The sequence below is a fragment of the Aquarana catesbeiana genome, linkage group LG01, assembly GCF_042186555.1.
Source record: "Aquarana catesbeiana isolate 2022-GZ linkage group LG01, ASM4218655v1, whole genome shotgun sequence".
NCBI classification, from domain to species: Eukaryota; Metazoa; Chordata; class Amphibia; order Anura; family Ranidae; genus Aquarana; species Aquarana catesbeiana.
The window spans coordinates 953,815,999-953,838,063 of NC_133324.1; the positions used below are offsets into that span (position 1 = coordinate 953,815,999).

The 22,065-nt window shown below is 44.0% G+C and overlaps 1 protein-coding gene across 1 annotated transcript in view; it reads right to left on the reverse strand.

Annotated features, from left to right (window-relative positions):
- Positions 1-651: 651 nt before the first annotated feature.
- The window catches only part of DNAI1 (dynein axonemal intermediate chain 1), a 241,688-nt gene continuing 220,274 nt past the window's right edge, over positions 652-22,065 (reverse strand). Inside the window, exon 21 of the mRNA XM_073611715.1 lies at positions 652-859. Within this exon, the coding sequence (XP_073467816.1) occupies positions 758-859 (102 nt within the window). The 3' untranslated portion in view covers positions 652-757. The remainder of the gene's footprint in view (positions 860-22,065) is intronic.

Consider the following 22,065-nt stretch of genomic DNA (forward strand, 5'->3'; position numbering starts at 1 on the left):
GGCCACTGCCCCGTTTATAGTCCCGACGTACGTGTTTTACGTCACCGCGTTCAGAACGATCGGACAACTTTATGTGACCGTGTGTATGCAAGACAAGTTTGAGCCAACATCCGTCGGAAAAAATCCTAGGATTTTGTTGTCGGAATGTCCGAACAAAGTCCGACCGTGTGTACGCCCTATAAGACTGGGATGCCATTAAAGTTCATGTGTGTGTAAAGGCAGGCGTCCCAATACTTTTGGTAATATTTTATATATATATATATATATATATATATATATATATATATATAATTATTGTAAGGTTCATTTTTTCCATGTATTTTGTGTATGTGCAGGGCATTTAAAGATATCCGAGTGCTGTATTTTTTTTAGGTGACATTCCAAATAAATGGGCTGCCTTAAAGCAAAGCACATTACTGTACAAAATGCCATATGTTAATCAGCTTGCGGTAACACACAGCAAAGGCAAAGGGGAAAGGGTCACTAGAAATCACCTGGGGCTTCACAAATGAAAGTAAATGAAAAACTTCAAATGGCTACAAATGGCGGCCAATTGACTTCTCCATTTTATCCCCCTGGAGTGACAAAAGAAGAAGTTAGTTGTGGTACTTCAGACACTATAAATACACAAGGAAATAATGGGAAGTCAGCCATGAAAAATAGAGATTTTATTTTTTATACATTGTATGGAATAATTTTTATTCAGATACATAATTTCAACTTCCAGCCCAACATCGTTCGGATAACCTTGATCTCATTACCCAGATTTGTTCTCTGGTTCTCTGACCAGAACGAGGAGTCGGTCCAGCTTGGCCACTTCCACCTCAGGACCTTTCTGGACTTCCTGTCCTTTCTTCTCCTGAAAACCAGAACATAGACATCAGTTACTAATGTGTCCTGTTCACTGCTTCCCACTCAGGACACAAAAGGGTTAAAGAGAAATCAAAAACATGCCCTTTTCAATGACAACTAACCACCACAATACAGGGAATTACCAATTTGCATTCAAGTTACATTTTTTCTAAAGTCCTTCAAAGAGCCTCTTCATGTTTACAGCAATTGAAGTTGACAATCACAATGTATTTTTATCGGTCTGACATCTGTGGATGCAATGCTATAATAACACAATCATTTCCTTCTCCTGAAAAGGAGTTTTTCATCGAGCATTTTGCCCCATCCTCTCCTCTATTATATTTGTCATTTTCTTTAATTTCCCATTATGTGTTTTCCTTTGGGACTGAAGACCACCAATGGCCTCCAATCAGAAAATTGTTATTCAGACCTGACCCTTGTTATTCTCCTGGACCCAGGTAGCTGGAACTTCCATTAGGGTCATGTCATACTAGAAACTCTATAGCAGAGATTTGTAGTAGCTGTAGCTCTCTACTGACTTCCTCTGCTGATTTGCAGATGGGTACGCAAACCGCTGTAACTGACTACAATTCTTTTCTAGGCAGCTGCAAACCCCCGAAGAGTTGTGGTTATCCACAGCTGCATTGCATAACAATATTAGCTTAAAAAGTGGAGATTCTTTAGTTTCCAACATAGAAAAAAGTCAAATCACTCAGCAACCATGTAACAGTATTTGGCCAAACTTTGAAGGACACCTGACCATTACACACATATATATGATCTTGTTGGACATCCCCAGGGCCAGGACAAGAGGTGGGCAGGAGGGGCAGCTGTCCTAGGCACAGCAGAGCAAGGAGGCAGAGAAGGGACACAGGGCAGTAAACCCACTCTACAGCATGCATTAACAGTGAACTTGTCCCAGTACTGGACATCCCATTCCAAAACCATGGCCATTATTATGGAGTTGGTTCCCCATTGCTGATATAAAGGCCCCCTTCCTTCAAGGAAAACTTCCCTCAAGATTTTGTGGAGTGTTTCTGGGAATTCTGCAATATTTTTGACATGCTATTGGCATTCTAATTCCTGCAAGGTATTCAACAGAGTTAAGGTCGGGGATCTGTGAAGGCCAATTGAGTTCCTCCACTGCAAACTCATCAAACCACCTCTTTATAAAGCTGACTTTGTGCAGACCACTAGAGCTTCTTCACACCATGTCTTTATGGAGCTAGCTTTGTGCAGACCACTTGTATTCCCTCAAACTCAACTCATATAAATCTGTCTTTATGGAGCTGACTTTGTGCAGACCAACAGAGCTCCTTCAAATCAACTCATCAAACCACGTCTATATGGAGCTGGCTTTGTGAAGAGCACTTGAGTTCCTTCAAACCAACTCACCACACCATGTCTTTATGGATCTGACTTTTTGCAGACCACTAGAGTTCCTTCAAGCCAAATTCATCAAACCATGTATTTATGGAGATGATTTATGGAGCTGATTTTGTGCAAACCACTTGAATTCCTCCACCCCAAGCTGGCCAAAGCATGGCTTTATGGATCTGGCTTTATGCAGACCACTTGATTTTCTCTACAGCAACATCATCAAACCATGCCTTTTTGGATCTGGCTTTGTGCAGGCCACTAGGGTTCCTTCACGTAAAACTCATCAACAATGTTTTAATGGAGCTGATTTTGTTCAGACCACTTGAGTTCTGTCTCACCAAACTCATCAAGCCATGTCTATATAGAGATGGTTTTGTGAAGACCACTTGAACTCCTCTACAGCAAACTCATCAAACCATGTCTTTATGGAGCTAGTTTTGTGTAGACCATTTGAGTTCCTTCAAATTAAACTCATCAAACTATTTATAGAGATGGCTTTGTGCAAACCACTCGAGTTCCTTTACACCAAACTGGCCAAACCATGTCTTCATGGAGCTGGCTTTATGTACAGGGGTGCAATCAAGTAGTTACCACAAGACTGAAGCACACAATTTTCTGACATGTCTTTGTATGCTGTAGTATTATCAGTACTTTTCACTGGGTACACCTAAACTCAATCATTTGGAGAGGGGTTCACACACTGTTGGCTATACAGTATGACCTTCCAGTCAAACAATCACTCAGCAGGAGCTCAGATCACATTGAGGAAGGTATAACTATAAAACGATGACTGTGTCTTTTCGATGAGAGTTATTTATGCATTCAAAAGCAGTTCTACTCATGCTGGACTACAACTTGTCGTGGCCACAGATGGATGAAAATTCAGCCGGTTCAGCAGGAACTGGCCAAATTTAAATCTTTTTATGGCTGTTTCCATTCATGAGAAGTCAATCTAATGATTACCTTCTTATGAACCAGCTTGTAGAAAAATTTTGCTTCAATCAGCGCAGCAGCCAAAGAGCGGCAGCACTGATCAGTGTAATCTGACTGTGGAGGAGTCCCACTGTCAGAATACAATGATACAGCGGGGAGGATTCCCGCAACCACCTCAAATGTGTGGATGGGGAAATCGGTTCAGTTTTTCCATTAAAGGCTGCTGGCTCAAAAAAACTGAGCCATGTATGGCCACCTTTAGACCCCATTCACACAGGGGCAACACGACTTGCCGGTCGCCTCAGCGAGGCGACCTGCAAACGAATGGCCGGGCGACTTGCAAAACGACTTCTGCATAGAAGTCTATGCAAGTCGCCCCAAGTCGCCCCCGAAGTCGTACAGGAACCTTTTTCTAAGTCGGAGCGACTTGCGTCGCTCCCCTTAGAACGGCTCCATAGTACAGAACGGTCTAGGTCTACAGACTAGGTCGCCTGACAAGTCGTCCCTGTGTGAATGGGGTCTCAGTGTTTAGAATTTGGGTTAACCTTAACCCAGGGCACAAGTCTCACCTGGCACCAATAAAAATATTAGCATTTTGTTTGACCTTGCCTTGCGATTGCGTTGAGTTGGTGGTGGGAATGAGCCCAATTGTTTCATTGAGATCTCTCATCTTACAAATCACTAGGAATCTGGTGATTGACTTTATTTCACAACTGCCCAATCAATAAAGTGACCCACAGACACAAGATGGCAGTCTAAAGAAATGTATGATTTGTTCGTTTTGATCAGAGAAAGATCGCTGGTAAGAAATTTCTTTCATACGAGACATCACCAGGAGAATCATTTTCATTGAAGGAATTTTTTGTGTTTTTGTCGACTTTTAGACTTTCATTCCAGCTGACAATTAAAGGCTTCCCTCTGTCTGGTGACGATGGGGAGCCCAGATAGTTTTCACTGCTGATAAATGTGGGGTTCGGAGCAGTGAGGGGTCTGGGAGGGCAGACGGAACGTGGCTATGTAGGTCAGAAATTGGAGCGGCGTACTGTAATGGCAGGTTTACTCCACGATGAAGACATGATGGGATGAGAAGAAAGGCCTCATTAATCACAGCCTGTCGGAGTTACTCTCCGCACACACAAAGCTCTCAGCTGGTGCTTCTATAATAACACACAGCCCCGGGGCCAGCGCCGTCACAGAGATTCTGGGTGTTCTGCAGCGGAGATGCCCCCCCCATCTCCGCTGCGTCCTCCCAGCGTGCTCTCGTTAACTCTTTGTAACCTCCATCATATTAAGCAGACACAGGGGGCTCATTTATTAAACTAGAGAAGTGCTAGAGAGAGGCTGGGAAAAATCTATAGAGCAATGTTATCCTCCCACAGATATTCTGAAATTACACATTGACACCTTGTTTCTAGTAACAGGAAAATATGGGAACTACACTATGTGGCCAAGATTGTGGACACCTGACCATCAGACCTACTAGATGGCGGAATGTATACTATATTGTCAATATATTATTAGTATTGGGGCACCTGCCTTTACACACACATGAACTTTAATGGCATCCCAGTCTTAGTCCGTAGGGTTCAATATTGAGTTGGCCCACCCTTTACAGATATAACAGCTTCAACTCTTCTGGGAAGGCTGTCCACAAGGTTTAGGAGTGTGTCTATGGGAATTTCTAATTTGAGAGGGTAGGGACAGTTTTCCCTTAGCACCACATCTCTAATAAATAGATACAAAAGAAAAGGATTGGGGTAAATTGGCCCCCGGGACTTTGAAGGTGCTAGTATTATCAAGTGAGTACAATTAAAATAATGTATGCAATATCTAAACTCTGTAAAATGAATCTTTTATTCAAAATTTATTATTAACAAGAATATTAAAAACAACCAATCTTTCAATCTGAATCACTCAATAATGACAAGAAATTTGACACAACCACTCAATGAATACCACTCAACATGTTTCGCTCAATTCATGAGCTTCATCAGGAGTTTTTGGTACATATGTGGCATACAAGCCCATCGAAAATTGGAGGGAAGTCAAGTATAAATTGTAGAGATGGAAAAACCCAGTGGTTCACATTCAAGGGTAACTAGATATGTTTCACCTGCCTAGGACCCTCCGAACGTTATGGCCAACAGAGGAGCTTAGGTTGAATCAAAGTATATTAAGGCTAAAAAAGCCTTGTTAACAAAGTTGAAAACAGAGCACAGCTGCTCCAGAGTCTCCAATGGATGACACTTCAGCAGAACGCCCTTATATGTCAAAGTGAAAGGTCCATAATCAAACAGCCCCAGTATGCTGTGTGATGGAGTGGATGCATAAGGAAGGGGAGAAAGGCATACAGCTCCCCTTTGAGCCACAGAGCCACTGTCAGAGACAGGCGGGTGAAACATATCTAGTTACCCTTGAATGTGAGTTTTTCCATCTCTACAATTTATACTTGACTTCCCTCCAATTTTCGATGGGCTTGTATGCCACATATGTACCAAAAACTCCTGATGAAACTCATGAATTGAGCGAAACATGTTGAGTGGTATTCATTGAGTGGTTGTGTCAAATTTCTTGTCATTATTAAGTGATTCAGATTGAAAGATTGGTTGTTTTTAATATTCATGTTAATAATACATTTTGAATAAAAGATTCATTTTACAGAGTTTAGATATTGCATACATTATTTTAATTGTACTCACTTGATAATACTAGCACCTTCAAAGTCCCGGGGGCCAATTTACCCCAATCCCTCTACTTTTGTGTCTATGGGAATATTTGACCATTCTTCCAGAAGCACATTTGTGAGGTTAGGCAATGATGTGGATAAGAAGGTCTGGCTCGAAGTCTCCACTCTAATTTATCCCAAAGGTGTTCTATCGGGTTGAGGTCAGGACTTTAAACACTCCCGTTTAAACACACAACCGGTTGCAGGATGTACGGAGGTAGCTTGCAGTGTGACAGCTGACAGCAGACTATGTGGAGTCTCTCTTACATGCATGTGGATTTCGGAGATGATTTTTGAGCTACCCTATGAGGTTATCCAGATTTACAGACCATAGGATGTTGATTGGGGCATGACAACCTCCGGGTTTTGGTGAGTTTGAACCCCTTGTGGGTGTGTGGAGCACGCGGTGGAAAAGTGTTTGGTGAACGGTGCACTCATCAATTATTGCTGTTTATATCCTATATATCCACTAGAGACTCTTGTTTTATTTCTAGTTGAGTCGCCTCAAAGATCTTTATGTACACAGGAGTGATTTTGTACTAGCCTGTCAGTTTTTATATGAATTGACTGATGGGAGCGCCGCTTTGATGTTTTAATTGTTACTCATCAGAGTGTTTAATTTTTAATATTATCACTGATCACTGTATTAGTGTCACTGGTGAGGTCAGTGGCAGTTAGTCAGTTAGTGTACCCCCCAGCCAGCGTCAGTGGCAGATTGCCCACTGTGCTATCACAATACCACTGTAAGTCACTAATCACCGCCATGATATAATTCATTAATTAACTAATAATAATAAAAAAAAATGTAAGCATATATGCAATAGTTTGTAGATGCTGTAACTTTCACACAAACCAATTAATATACACTTATTGGGATTTTTTTTTTTTTACCAAAAACATGTAGTAGAATACATTTTAGCCTACATTAATGAAGATTTTTTTTTTGTTTTTTATTGGATATATTTTACAACAGAAAGTAAAAAGTGTTTTTTTTCAAAATATTCGGTCTTTTTTTTGTTTATATAATAAAAACCCCAGTGATGATCAAATACCACCAAAAGAAAGCTCTATTTGTGTGAAAAAAATTATATATAAATTTCATTTGGGCACAGTGTTGCATGACTAAGAAATTACCAGTTAAAGAAGCGCATTGCTGAATAGCAAAAAAAAAAATGGTTTGGTCATGGTAGGGGGAAAACCTTCCGGAGCTCAAGTGGTAAATGAAGAGCATTTTCTGTTCTGCCATGGCTGGGCCCCTGTGTACAAAGCCAGCTCCATAAAGACATGGTTTGACCAGTTTGGAGTGAAGGAACTCAAGTGACCCTGACCTCAACCCTACTAAACACCTTTTCTCCAATAGTTGGACCATTTTGGACCATTTTGGACCATTTTGGTATTGAGACATTTGATTATTCCTCAGTGCCCTGACCTCTGAACACTGAGCCAGGTGAGCCAGGTCTTCTCGTCCAACATTAGCACCTGACCTCATCAATGTTCTTTTAGCACAGATTCCCACAGACACAACCCTCCAATATCTTGTGGAAGGTCTTCCTAGAGGAGTGGAGGCTGTTATAGCTTCAGATGGGGCCAACTCTATAAGAGCAGCTATGGTTTTGGAATTGGATGTCCAGCAAGCTCATATAGATGTGATGGTTGAGTATACACACATTTTTGGCCATATACGGGCAGTCATGATGGTTCAGGACTGATCAGCCTTGACTACATCACTTGACCTGTATTTGGCCAATATTTGCTTCAAATTCAACTCCAGCCAGTTAAATGTTGGATGGAATGGTGATGAATTCTAACATCTGTCTGTGTCTCCTTTGAGTAGAATTCTCCTAACTTCCTGACTGAGGTGGCAATTGTCAGGAAACTTCTAAAATGTTACAGTTGTCACCAGAGCATGAGGGGAACTCTCCCAATGGGTACACCTGTTTTGGAGACAGCTTTCAAAAGGTAGAAATTATCAATCTAAGGGCGCTCCATTCTGGTCACGTGATCAGGTCCCAGTGCCGGCTTCAGTGTAGAGCAATGATTCTCAACCAGGGTTCCTCCAGAGGTTGCTAGGGGTTCCTTCAGCATTGGGCCATTTCTGCCTCTCGGATAAGTTCCCACCGACACCATTGATCTTTTAAGCTAATTGTAAGGAGGTAATTCTTCCCAATGACCACAAGTGTAAGGACCATTCTTCCAACTGACTATCACGTTAATGTATCATGAGTTGTAGATTTCTAATTTTTAGCAGGGGTTCCCTGAGAACTATTTCAAGGGTTCCTCTGTGTTGAAAATGTTGAGAAAGGCTGGTGTAGAGGAAGGACAGTGCACAACGGATGCCTCATAGTAAGTCTATAGGTGACATCACTGTCTGGGCATTCCATTCGTTGTTGGCTCTCTCCCCTGAAGTTGGCCGCTGGGGAGATCAAGTGACCGAGCCTGAGCGCTCTTAGATTAGGTAAGTATACTCATCTTTCCTTTACAGGGAGGTTACCATAGGGCAGGGTTAGGCACCCTTGGCACTCCAGCTGTGGTGAAACTACAAATCCCATCATGCCTCTGCCTCTAGGAGTCATGCCTGTGATTGTCAGAGTCTTGCAATGTCTCATGGGACTTGTAGTTTCACCACAGCTGGAGGGCCAAGGTTGCCTACCCCTGCCCTAGGGGTTAGAATGGGGACGGGAGCAGGTGGAAGCTTAGTTAGCTTCTGACCAGACTTCTACTTTAAAGTGGTTGTAAACCCTTCACATACCCAGTGAAGTGACTGGCCTCAGGTGATACACAGAGATGAAACAAATCCTCCTACATAAATTGTACCTGTTTATCTGCAGCGTTCTCTCCTCTACATCTGTTTAAAGTGCAGAATCTACACAGGATCTCTCAGCTCTGAAAAGCAGGGGGTGGAGAGCTGGAGTTACATCAGTGAGGAGAGCTCGAAGAGCTGATTGGAAGGAAGGGACACACCCCCCTTCACACAGCACACAGGAACAGAGCTGAGGCTGTCAATCACAGGCTGGAGATCCCTCCCCTGTCACCATTTTTCTCTTGGTGTCAGGAAAACTTGTCAGAAGTGACTCATGCTGATAGCAGAGGAAGGAGGCAGCAGACAGAAATGACACATAGTGCTCTGGATTGAGACAAGTACACACTATAGAACAGGGATATGCAATTAGTGGACCTCCAGCTGTTGCAAAACTACAAGTCCCATCATGCCTCTGCCTCTGGGTGTCATGCTTGTGGCTGTCAGATTCTTGCTATGCCTCATGGGACTTGTAGTTCTGCAACAGCTAGAGGTCCGCTAATTGCATATCCCTGCTATAGAGGCATGTGTTTTGTTCATATTTCATGTCTGAGGTTTGCAACCACTTTCGCGATAATTGTAATAATATCCATTACACTAAAACTGGAAGTTCAGCCACGTTTGTGAGATTTGAATGCAGTGGAGAGGGGTTATGATCTCTGCCAGGTGTTCATGGGAATCTTTGTCCCCTTTGGGAAGAATTTACTATACGTTCTGTACAGGAGACCTAGGGCCGGTTCACACCACAAAAACGCACTGCAGATCCATTCCGGATGCATTTCTCCATGCGTGTTTTTAACACATTTTTGAAGTCCGGTGTGTTGTTGATGAGTTCCAGTGCATTCGGTGCGTTTTACCATCTTCTAGTACAGTCCAGTGCAGGTAAATGCAGCATGTTCTACTTTTTATTCTGGAAGTGGAACAGACCACACTGGTGTGAACTATGCCATTTGAAACCGCTGGTCCACACCACTAAAACAAACTTTAACCACATGCCGACCAGCGCACAACGATGTACGTTGGCACAATGGCAGGGGTGGGCAAATGGGCATACAGGAACGTCCCCTTTAAATCGCGGCATTGTGGGTGTGCGCACGCCCTCCCGCCGCAAACTCCATGAGCGTGCCCATGGGACCCTTGGACTCAATCTCCGCCAGAGTCCCGCGATCGTGTCACGGAGAGGCAGAACGGGGAGATGTAAACAAGGCATTTCCCTGTTCTACCCAGTGACATGACAGAGATCACCCACCACTCCCTGTCATCGGGAGCAGTGATCACTGTCATGTCAGTGGTAGCCCATCCCCCTACAGTTAGAATCACTCCCTAGGACACATTTAACCCCTTGATCGCCACCTAGCATTTAACCCCTTTCCTGCCAGTGTCATTTACACAGTAATCAGTGCATTTTTATAGCACTGATCGCTGTATAAATGACAATGGTCCCAAAATAGTGTCAAAATTGTCCGATGTGTCCGCCATAATGTCGCAGTCATGATAAAAATCGCAGATTGCCGCCATTACTAGTAAAAAAAAAAAAATAATAATAAAAATGACATAAATCTATTCCCTATTTTGTAGATGATAACTATTGCGCAAACCAATCAATATACGCTTATTGTGATTTTTTTTTTCTTTACCAAAAATATGTAGAAGAATACATATCGGCCTAAACTGAGGAAAAAATTTGTTTTTTTATATATTTTTGAGGGATATTTATTATAGCAAAAAGTAAAAAATATTGCTTTTTTTTCAAATTTTTTTGTTTATAGCGCAAAAAATAAAAATCGCAGAGGTGATCAAATACCACCAAAAGAAAGCTCTATTTGTGGGGAAAAAAGGACATCAATTTTGTTTGGGTGCAACGTCGCACGACCGCGCAATTGTCAGTTAAAGCGACGCAGTGCCGAATCACAAAAAGTGCTCTGGTCAGGAAGGGGGTAAAATCTTCCGGGGCTAAAGTGGCTAGATCTGTTCCGGATGCATTTCTGCATGCACATTTTTAACGCATTGCGTTTTTTGATACGTTCCGGTGCGCTTTTGATGCGTTTTCGGATGCTTTCCAGATGCTTTTTTTTTTATTCTTCTTTCCTGTTTTTGTTTTTTTCCCTATACTGGGGTCTGGTGCATTTTTTATGCGTTTTACCGCATTCCAGTACAGTCCAGTGCAGGAAAAAATGCAGCATGTTCTACTTTATTTTCTGGAACTGGAACACCTTGGACCTGACTGCACTGGCGTGAACTATGCCATTGGAAACCATATACCTACTTTCCATGCGTTTCTAATGCAGAACAAAACGCACTGGACTGCGTGTGATGTGAACCGGCCCTTACTGTTGAATGCAAAATTAATTTTTCATCATATAAGCTCTAATGAGCAGGACCCTCTGATTCCTCCTGTATTGATTTGTATTGTAATTGTACTGTCTGCCCTCATGTTGTAAAGCGCTGCGCAAACTGTTGGTGCTATATAAATCCTGTATAATAATAATATAATAAGATAAATACAAAATTCTGTATATAATTACTTCACAATTAACACTTGCACTCAGAGCTGCTATTTTTATTTTTTTACATCCCCAACAAAAAGGAGAACAGGAGAGATCAGATTACGCAGACTGCATAATAACTCAACAGAGGAACATGCCCCTCCCTCTCTCCTAGCAGTGATGGGCTGACTTAGTCAATCAGGATTGGCTGCCAAAACACCTGCAGACAGTCAGACCCTGTTGCCATTGGTCGGGAATACAGCAGCAGCAGGCTGTCCCCTCCCCTGTCCCCTCCCCCCAGGAAGCCTCCACCTCCTTAGAATATAAAATAAATTCTACGTCAGGCTAAACGTTTCTCTAATATCCAGGAGTCACACGGCACTTTACAGCCAGAGGGAGCCGTGAAAACATCTATTTGTGATAATTGGCGTCTGTTTAGTAAATAGCGCAGATGTGGCGGTCTGGTGACGCCATTGTCTCGTCTTCTCAACGTTGACAACTCCATTGATCAGAATAAAAGCTGGTGATTGGACCATTAATACAGCACCTGCCCAATGAATGGCAGACGCTCTATTTGTGGAATCGGCATTTCGGATATATTAGAGAATAAGACGTATCAAAGGAAGACGAACGGATTCTCTGTGAACATCGAACGTCACCATGATAAGGACAGAATATACCTCCATAGAGCCGATCCCCTCCGACAACCAGAGCTCTGAGTGTAACCCAATCAGTATCACCACTTCTGGGGAAAGGGAGCCCTAAAAGTGGACCTGTCAGACCCTTCACAAGAATAAATCCCTGACATGTCACATTATACAGCCACAGGAACATTGTTCAGGAAAGCCCCCCCCCTCCGAGTTCCAGTCATTGACTTTGTCTGGGCTGAGATGATGTCATCAGTCTGCTGCAGGCAGGAGGAAGCATTTCCTCAGTCTCCCCATCACTAGTGACTTTGCCTAGGGCAGAGATAATGTTATCAGTCTGCTGCAAGCAGAAGGAAGCATTTCCTCAGTCTACCCTCCACTAGTGACTTTGCCTAGAACAGAGATAATGTTATCAGTCTGCTGCAGGCAGGAGGAAGCATTTCCTCAGTCTACCCTCCACTGGTGACTTTGCGTAGGGCAGAGATAATGTCATCAGTCTTCTGCAGGCAAGAGGAAGCATGTCCTCAGTCTCCCCTCCACCAGTGACTTTTCCTAGGGCTGAGATGATGTCATCAGTCTGCTACAGGCAGAAAAAAGCATTTCCTCAGTCTCCCCTCAACCAGTCACTTTGCCTAGGGCTCAGATGCTGTCATCAGATCATCAGTAGATATGTGCAATTCGTTTCGTTTCCAAATTAGTTTTTTAGCGAATTTCAACACGTTCGTTATTTTGGAAAACCCGTTTAATGAGTTTGAAAATTCTAAAATCCGAAAACTCGAAAAATCTGAAATAATAACTAATAATAACTATTAAATTATAGGTGTACGAACTTCCTTTCAAATTTGGCTGTTAGTAAACGTAACGAATTATCCGAAATAACAAATGCCGTATCTAAACGAATGGAATGTAATGAATTAATAATAATAATAATAAAAACTTTTTATTATTATTATTGTTTATTATTAATTTGTTCTGTTCCATTCGTTTGGATGCGGTTATTTCGGATAATTCGTTATTTCGGATAATTCGTATTCGTTACGTTCACTAACAGCCAAATTTGAAAGGAAATTCCAAAACCTATAATGTAATAGTTAGTTATTATTAGCTATTATTTCAAATTTTCGGATTTTCTTTATTTTCGGATTTTCGAATTTTCAAATTTATGAATGACCCGAAAATTGAAAAAAAAAACAAACAAAACGAATGGAACGAAAACAAACATTTTTCAGCAGTCCACATGTCTAGTCATCAGTCTGCTGCAGGCAGGATGAAGCATTTCCTCAGGCTCCCCTTCCCCAGTAATCAGACTGTACATTGTAACTTTGTAGCAAGTCACAAGGTGGGAAGCTACAGCAGGGGGCTGATCTGTGTCAGACATTTGCGAACACTGCCAAGAACTCCACAGACATCAGGTCTGTCATCTCTGAGTCAGCACTCCCCTCCAGGAAGCAGATGGTGATCCTGGATGATGACTGAACAAAGATGGCGCCATACATCAATAAAGAAAAGCAGACCGTCAACTTGGACAAAGTAGCGGTGTGTTTGCAAAGGGGCGCCTCCCCTGAAACCCGTCCATACAAACCCTGCCAGCCCTCCCTCACCACTTCTTCCTTTGCTGCAGCCAGTAATGAAATTCCCAGAGTAGACTGGTGCCGGATGATTGGGAGGAAAGGTCCCTTCCTAGGTCATGTGACAATGCTTGAGCCTGGCGATTGGCTGTTAGACCCGCACACTGTCACATGATACCCTGTAACTGGGGGGTCTGTGACAAAGGAAAGGGTGGGGATGCAGCTCTGGTAAGGGGTGTTTTAGTAGGTTGGGGGATCCTTGGCAAAGACACTGAGACCTTTGTGTGTCTGGAATGTGTGCAAAGTGCAAGCAGAGAAACGCTTAGCCATTTAGTAGATGCGCAGCGGTGCCATTAATTTCTGATGGAACCACCATGCCAGTCTGAGTTCAGGCTTACTGGGTTATTATAAACTGTTGTTCAACCCCTGAAGAAGGAGGAGTCCTTGTCCCGAAACGCGTCAGTTGTATCTGAGAGACAAATATTTGTAGTAGGCGATCCCAAGTACACACGAAGAAATACAAATTCTGGGGGCAGTGACATCACTCAGAGCGAAGGTGAAAAGGATATGAAATCAATAGTTACAAAGCGTTGTTCAACCTCTGAAAAAGGGGGAATCCTTGTCCCGAAATGTGTTGGTTGTATCGGCGAGACTAACTTTGTAGTAGGCGATCCTAACCACACACCCAGAAAAACTAATTCTGAAGCAGTGACCTCACTCACAGTGAAAGCTGAATAGGATCTGAAATCAATATTTACAAAGCATTGTTCCTCCCTGAAGAAGGGGATGTGCTTGTTCCGAAACGTGTTAGTTGTATATGTGAGACACACATTTGTAGTAGATGACCCTAAGCACACCCCCAGAAATACTAAATCTGGGGCAGTGACATCACTCACAGTGAAGCTGAATAGGATCTGAAATAAATAAGTACTGTCCCATTGGGGGCCCCTGAGACACACAGTATTGGCCCCCGATACCTTCTATCACTTAACACTACAAGGACACATTTACAGTATCTCGCAAAAGTGAGTACATCCCTCACATTTTTGTAAATATTTTCTTCTATATTTTCATGTGACAACACTGAAGAAATGACACTTTTCTACAATGTAAAGTAGTGAGTGTACAGCTTGTATAACAGTGTAAATTTGATGTCCCCTCAAAATAACTCAACACACAGCCATTAATGTCTAAACCGCTGGCAACAAAAGTGAGTACACCCCTAAGTGAAAATGTCCAAATTGGGCCCAAAGTGTCAATATTTTGTGTGGCCACCATTATTTTCCAGCACTGCCTTAACCCTCTTGGGCATGGAGTTCTTCAGAGCTTCACAGGTTTCCACTGGAGTCCTCTTCCACTCCTCCATGATGACATCACAGAGCTGGTGGATGTTAGAGACCTTGCGCTCCTCCACCTTTCGCTTGAGGATGTCCCATAGATGCTCAATAGAGTTTAGGTCTGGAGACATGCTTGGCCAGTCCATCACCTTTACCCTCAGCTGCTTTAGCAAGGCAGTGGTTGTCTTGGAGATGTGTTTGGGGTCGTTATGTTGGAATACGTCCCCGTGGCCCAGTCTCCGAAGGGGAGGGATCATGGTCTGGTTCAGTATGTCACAGTACATGTTGGCATTCATGGTCCCCTCAATGAACTGTAGCTCCCCAGTGCTGGCAGCACTCATGCAGCCCCAGACCATGACACTCCCACCACCATGCTTGACTGTAGGCAAGACACACTTGTCTTTGTACTCCTCACCTGGTTGCCGCCACACACGCTGGACACCATCTGAACCAAATAAGTTTATCTTGGTCGTATGGTCTGAGCACTGACAGGCTGACCCCCCACTCAATCAACCTCTGCAGCAATGCTGGCAGCACTCATACGTCTATTTCCCAAAGACAACCTCTGGATATGAGGCTGAGCACGTGCACTCAACTTCTTTGGTGGATCATGGCGAGGCCTGTTCTCAGTGGAACCTGTCCTGTTAAACCACTGTATGGTCTTGGTCACCGTGCTGCAGCTCAATCTCAGGGTCTTGGCAATCTTCTTATAGCCAAGGCCAGTGATGGCGAACCTTGGCACCCAAGAGGTTTTCAAACTACATTTCCCATGATGCTCATGCACTCTGCAGTGCGGTGGAGCATCATGGGAAATGTAGTTCCAAAACATCTGGGGTGCCAAGGTTCACCATCACTGGCCTAGGCCATCTTTATGTAGAACAACAATTCTTTTGTTCAGATCCTCAGAGAGTTCTTTGCCATGAGGTGCCATGTTGAACTTCCAGTGACCAGTATGAGAGAGTGAGAGCGATAACACCAAATTTAACACACCTGCTCCCCATTCACACCTGAGACCTTGTAACACTAACGAGTCACATGACACCAGGGAGGGAAAATGGCTAATTGGGCCCAATTTGAACATTTTCACTTAGGGGTGTACTCACTTTTGGTGCCAGCGGTTTAGACATTAATGGCTGTGTGTTGAGTTATTTTGAGGGGACAGCAAATTTACACTGTTATACAAGCTGTACACTCACTACTTTACATTGTAGAAAAGTGTCATTTCTTCAGTGTTGTCACATGAAAAGATAGAATAAAAGATTTACAAAAGTGTGAGGGGTGTACTTACTTTTGTGAGATACTGTATGTCTGGAAGAAGACATTTCACCAGTAGGAGAGCTTTGCTGACCATGCAGAGCCCAGGTTATCATCGACACGCGGCCAGTCATTAGACATCAGGGGGTTCTCTGGAATATGGTGTGGGAGGGGCGGCGGCCGCTATCTCTGCACAAATTACAATACTGCTGCTGTGCCTGGATGGGAGTTTATTGGCCGATAGCAAGAAAATTGTCTTTTCCCGGCGTGGAGGGAATTGTGCGTGAAATGACAGTGTTTTATCTGTCACTCCAGCGGACGCCGCGGATCTGAGCATTACAGAACGAGTCAGGGAATGTCACCTGGAGACGAGGCGGAATGACATCGGAGGATGGTTGTCACACAAGGACAATAGGAAGGTGACATTCCTCACCGGTAATACCAATCTCCTTCCATGTACCACATCTGCATGGAGGAGCCGAGGCACTGAGGAACGCATGGCGGGTCTAGGGCGCTTATTATCTAGAAAGGCGAATTATCCAGAGTCAATTTAAATAGTCATCACTTTAGAAGGTTTGGGTCACATCTATGCTTTCCTCGCACACAGAAACGCCTTTTAATTGTTAATGGTGTCAGAAACAGCATGGTGTGTTTTTGGAGAAGAACCTGGGACTTTGTTTCCACCTTCTTGTGCATAGGGTAGCCCACTGAAATGAATGACGCATGTAAACGCCCCCCTGCTTGGCAGGTATGAACCAAACCTACATTTCTGACATGATTTCCAATGGAAAAATTTGCCTTGCCTTACCTTGCCCCTTCCATTGCCTTACCTTTCTCTTTGCCCCTTACCTTGCCTCTTCCCTTGCCCTTTCCCAACCTCCTTACCTTGTCCCTTCTCTTGCCTCTTCCCTTGAGTTGCCCCTTCTATTGCCTTGTCTTTTCCCTTGCCTCTTCCCTTGCTTTGCCCCTTGATTTGCCTCTTCCCATGCCTTGCCCCTTCCCTTACCTTGCCTCTTCCATTGCCTTGTCTTTTCCCTTGCTTTGCCCCTTCTCTTGACCCTTCCCTGGCTTTGTCCCTTCCCTTGCCTTTCCCCTTTGATTTGCCTCTTCCCATGCCTTGCCCCTTCCCCTGCCTCTTCCCTGGCTTTGTCGCTTCCCTTGCCTCTTCTATTACCTTGTCTTTTCCCTTGCTTTGCCCCTTCCCTTGCCTCTTCCCTGGGTTTGTCCCTTCCCTTGCCTCTTCCATTGCCTTGTCTTTTCCCCTTCCCTTTCCTCTTCCCTGGGTTTGTCCCTTCCCTTGCCTCTTCCATTGCCTTGTCTTTTCCCCTTCCCTTTCCTCTTCCCTGGGTTTGTCCCTTCCCTTGTTTCTTCCCTTACTTTGCCCCTCCCCTTGCTTTGTCCCTACCCCCGCCTTGCCCGTTGATTTGCCTCTTCCCTTGCCTTGTCCCTTCCCTTGTCCCTTCCCTTGCCTTGTCCCTTCCCTTGTCCCTTCCCTTGCCTTGTCCCTTCCCTTGCCTCTTCCCTTGCTTTGCCCCTTCCCTTGCCTTGTCCCGTCCCTCTTCCCTTTTCTTGCTTTGTCCCTTCCCTTGCCCCTTCCCCTACCTTGTCCCTTTCCTTGCTTTTCCCCTTCCCTTGCCTCTTCCTATGCTTTGCCCCTTCCCTTGTCTTGCCCCTTCATTTGCCTTGTCCCTTCCCTTGCCTCTCCTGTCCCCTCCCCTTCTGTCCTGAACTGGCTTTCTCAATTGTCACTGCACACTGTGAGCTTCTGATAATGTGAATTAAAAGTCAGAAAGAGCCCATCATTTCCTGGCCAGAGGACACCCAACATCATCTATTTCCTCCCCAGCCTGACCCTTGCCTGCCCCATCCATTTCCGTTCTTTCAATCATGGAGGCTCAGAATCATATGTGGGTGGTCTGCATGCAAATAGAACCCCCACTCCTCTAGACTAACATCCACCTATCAAGGCATTTAAATATTTGCATAACTCCTCCAAAGAGCCAGCCCACTGCTTACATCAGGGCTCTTGAGAGGAGTACTGAGGCAGGGGGCTGGGATGTTTTCAGGAAGCAATGTACAGCCCCCTGCCGGCCCCTCCCACCAGCCATCATCAGCCTGCATTGCATAGAGAAGCACAGAGACCCAGGGATAACATCCCTGGGTCTGAAATAAGGTGTGTCATGAAAGGGTTTATTTAAATGGTTGATGGGGGGGGGCCAAGAAAGGCAAAATATAAGCAGATTGGACTTCAGCTTTAACTGGTACAGAGGGATGTGGAATACAGTTTGCTGAAATCCTCAGGTTGTATATGGCGGATCATGGATGTGATCAGGACCGTCTGGTAATGGAAATGCCCGGCATTTCACACACTCAGCGGAGTCCTCCTTTAATGGTGGGGGTTGCAGAGTTGGGATTCTGGCACATATCTGGCTCTGCGTTCCCATAGTATACACAGCGGGGGGAGGGGGGGGTGTCAATGTTTCTGTACATACAATGAATACACAACGTAGGCTGTTCCTGGGAGTGCTGCCATTTCTCGCCGCCGGGCCGCCGCATCAGACTCCTGGCTGGGAAGAATGAATGCGCAGATTGTGATTTCTACCGAAAATAGAAAGGATTACCAATCCGGAGATCCCGGGGTGAGCGGAGGACACTCTGCACCTAGGAGAGAGCATTATTACCACCCCTTGTACTGCGCTCTGGTATATGTGCACACTCCTCACAGTGTGCAGTGAAAATGGAGTAAGCCATTTCAGGACAGAAGGGGAGGGGACAGGAAAGGCAAGGGAAGGGGCAAGGGAAGGGGCAAGGGAAGGGGTAAGGGAAGGGGCAAGGGAAGGGGCAAGGTAGGGGAAGGGGAAAGGGAAGGGGCAAGGGAAGAGACAAGGTAGGGGAAGGGGAAAGGGAAAGGGAAGGGACAAAACAAGAAAAGGGAAGAGGGACGGGATAAGGCAAGGGAAGGGGCAAAGCAAGGGAAGGGGCAAAGCAGGGGAAGAGGCAAGGGAAGGGACAAAGCAAGGGAAGGGGCAAAGCAGGGGAAGAGGCAAGGGAAGGGACAAGGCAAGGGAAGGGGCAAAGCAGGGGAAGAGGCAAGGGAAGGGACAAGGCAAGGGAAGGGGCAAAGCAGGGGAAGAGGCAAGGGAAGGGACAAGGCAAGGGAAGGGGCAAAGCAAGGGAAGAGGCAAGGGAAGGGACAAGGCAAGGGAAGGGGCAAAGCAGGGGAAGAGGCAAGGGAAGGGACAAGGCAAGGGAAGGGGCAAAGCAGGGGAAGAGGCAAGGGAAGGGACAAGGCAAGGGAAGGGGCAAAGCAGGGGAAGAGGCAAGGGAAGGGACAAGGCAAGGGAAGGGGCAAAGCAAGGGAAGAGGCAAAGGAAGGGACAAGGGAAGGGATAAAGCAAGAAAAGACAAGAGGGAAAGGACAAGGCAAGGGAAGGGGCAATTCAAGAGAAGAGGCAAGGGAAGGGACAAAGCCAGGGAGGGGGCAAGGGAAGGGGAAAAGCAAGGGAAGGGACAAGGCAATGGAAGAGGCAAAGTAAGGGAAGGGGCAAGGCAAGGCAGTGGGAGAGGCAAGGGAAGGGGCAATGGAAGGGACAAGGCAAGGGAAAGGAAAAGGCAAAGGAAGGGGCAAGGGAATTAGTTATCAATAAGAATATCCCAAAATGCACATTAATTTCCTCTGAATTTGGGGCAGCACATAATAAATTGAGCCAGTTTTGTATAAATTGGAATTCACAGTACAAATCTGCATGAATGAACCCCTGACATGTCACAATATACAGCAACAGGATCATCGTACGGAACGCTCCACCGAAGGACCCGGGCCATCTCGGGCATATTTTTTTTTACAAGTAAAAATCTGTATTGTTTTTGCTAGTAAATTACTTACAGTAAAACCCCCAAACAATATATATATTTTAGCAGAGAGCCTAGAGAATAAAATGGAGACTGTTGATTGTTTTTATGTCAGATGGTATTTGCACAGCGGTTTTTCAAACGCAATTTTTTTGGGGGGGAAAAAATAAATTTTAATGAATTTTAATGCAAAAAATAAAAAACACAATATAGAACCCACTTTTTTGAGGTTATGATGATGTTACATCGAGTAAATAGATACCTAACATGTCATGCTTTAAAATTGCGCACTCCTGTAGAATGGTGATAAACTATGATCTTTATGACAGTACAGTTACATTACAATTCAATACAGGAGGAATCAGAGGGCCCTGCTCGTTAGAGCTTACAATCTAGAAGATATGCTTTAAAAAATTTTACAGGTTACCAGGTCAGAGTTACAGAAAAGGTCAAGTGCTAGAATTATTGCTCGTTCGCGGCGATACCTCACATGCATGGTGCGAACACCGCTTACATATGTATGCACAACCTACGTATGCGTTCGCTTCTGAGCACGAGCACAGAGGGAAGGGGGTGCTTTAATTTTTTTTTTTTTATTATTATTATTATTATTATTTTTATTTTTTTTACACTGTCCCTTTAATCTTTTTTTATTACTTTTATTCCTATCACAAGTTAGAAATTAGAAATAAGGGATGACAGGTTTTCTTTATGGAGAGACCTGGGGCCTTGGGGCCTATAAGACCCCACATCTCTTCTCTACCTTTGAAAGCAAAAGAACAAAAAAAAATTAAAATAAATAAAAAAATAAATAATAATAAAAAAACATTGCTCTTATGCTTTAAAAAGAAAACAAATTTTTTTTTTACATTTAACCCAATTGTTTGGTAAAATATAGAAGATGTTGTTATGCAGAGTAAATTGATACCTAACATGTAACGCTTTAAAAATTTGCACGCTTGTGCAATGGCGACAAACTACGGTACTTAAAAATCTCCATAGGCAACACTTGAATTTTTTTTTTTTACAGGTTACCTGTTTAGAGTTACAAAGGAGGTCTAGTGCTAGAATGATTGCTCTCACTCTAATGTTCACGGTGATATCTCACATGTGTGGTGCGAACAATGTTTACATATGCGCTCGCGACTTACGTATGTGTTCGCTTCTGCGCATGAGCAGGGAGGGATGGGGCGCTTTAACTTTTTTTTCCCCGATTTATTTTATTTCTTTTTTTACACTTTCCCTTAAATTTTATAAATATTTTATTTTAATATATTTAATATATTTATTTTTATTTTTTTTATATATTTTAAATATCCCTTGTAATAGAAATAAGGGATGACAGGTCCTCTTTCTGGAGACATCTGGGGTCTATAAGATCGATTGAAAGCAAAAGAGCAAAAAACAAAAAACAAAAAAAACAAAAACATTGATCTTAGGCTTAAAAAAAAAAAAAATTCTTTTTAAATCCGCCCCGGACCCGAAGTGATGTCATGACGTTGCTCAGGTCCACCTAGATCAGTGATGGTGAACCTTGGCACCCCAGATGTTTTCTAACTACATTTCCCATGATGATCTGGCACTCTGCAGTGTAGTTGAGCATCATTAGAAATGTAGTTCCAAAACATCTGGGGTGCCAAGGTTCACCATCACTGATCTAGATTATAGAGGTGAGACAAATCTGGTCTCACCTCGGTGGCCAGCTGCACAAACCATCACCATCACCATCCGGGTTTCTTGGACTTACCTTTCTCACCAACCATCTGATGGCTCATGCGGCTGGCCACAGAGGTGAGACCAGATCATCTCTCCTCACCTCTATGATCTAGGAGGACCGGAGTGACGTCATGACGCCACTTCCGGTCTAGGGCGGATGTTTTTTTTAAAGCAGAAGAAGATCACTGTTTTTTTTACTTTGACCTGATGCTTCCAAAGATAGAGGAGACATTTAGGGCAGGGTTGGGGTGTGATGGGTTGGACAACCCCCTCTCCGCTGCTTCTAAAAGCCATCCAGTGGCTAACTTAGCCACTCTGATCGCTTTTTATGAGAAAGAGAATCGCAAGCTGAAAAAAATAAAAAAAATGTCTGATAGCTTCAGTCATAACCCTGGTAAATCACTTCAAAACTGCAACGTATACATATGTATTGCGGTCTTGAAGTGGTTAAAAAAACCATCCTTGAGCCTAGGCTGAGATGATGCCATCAGTCTGCTGCAGACAGGAAGAAGCATTTC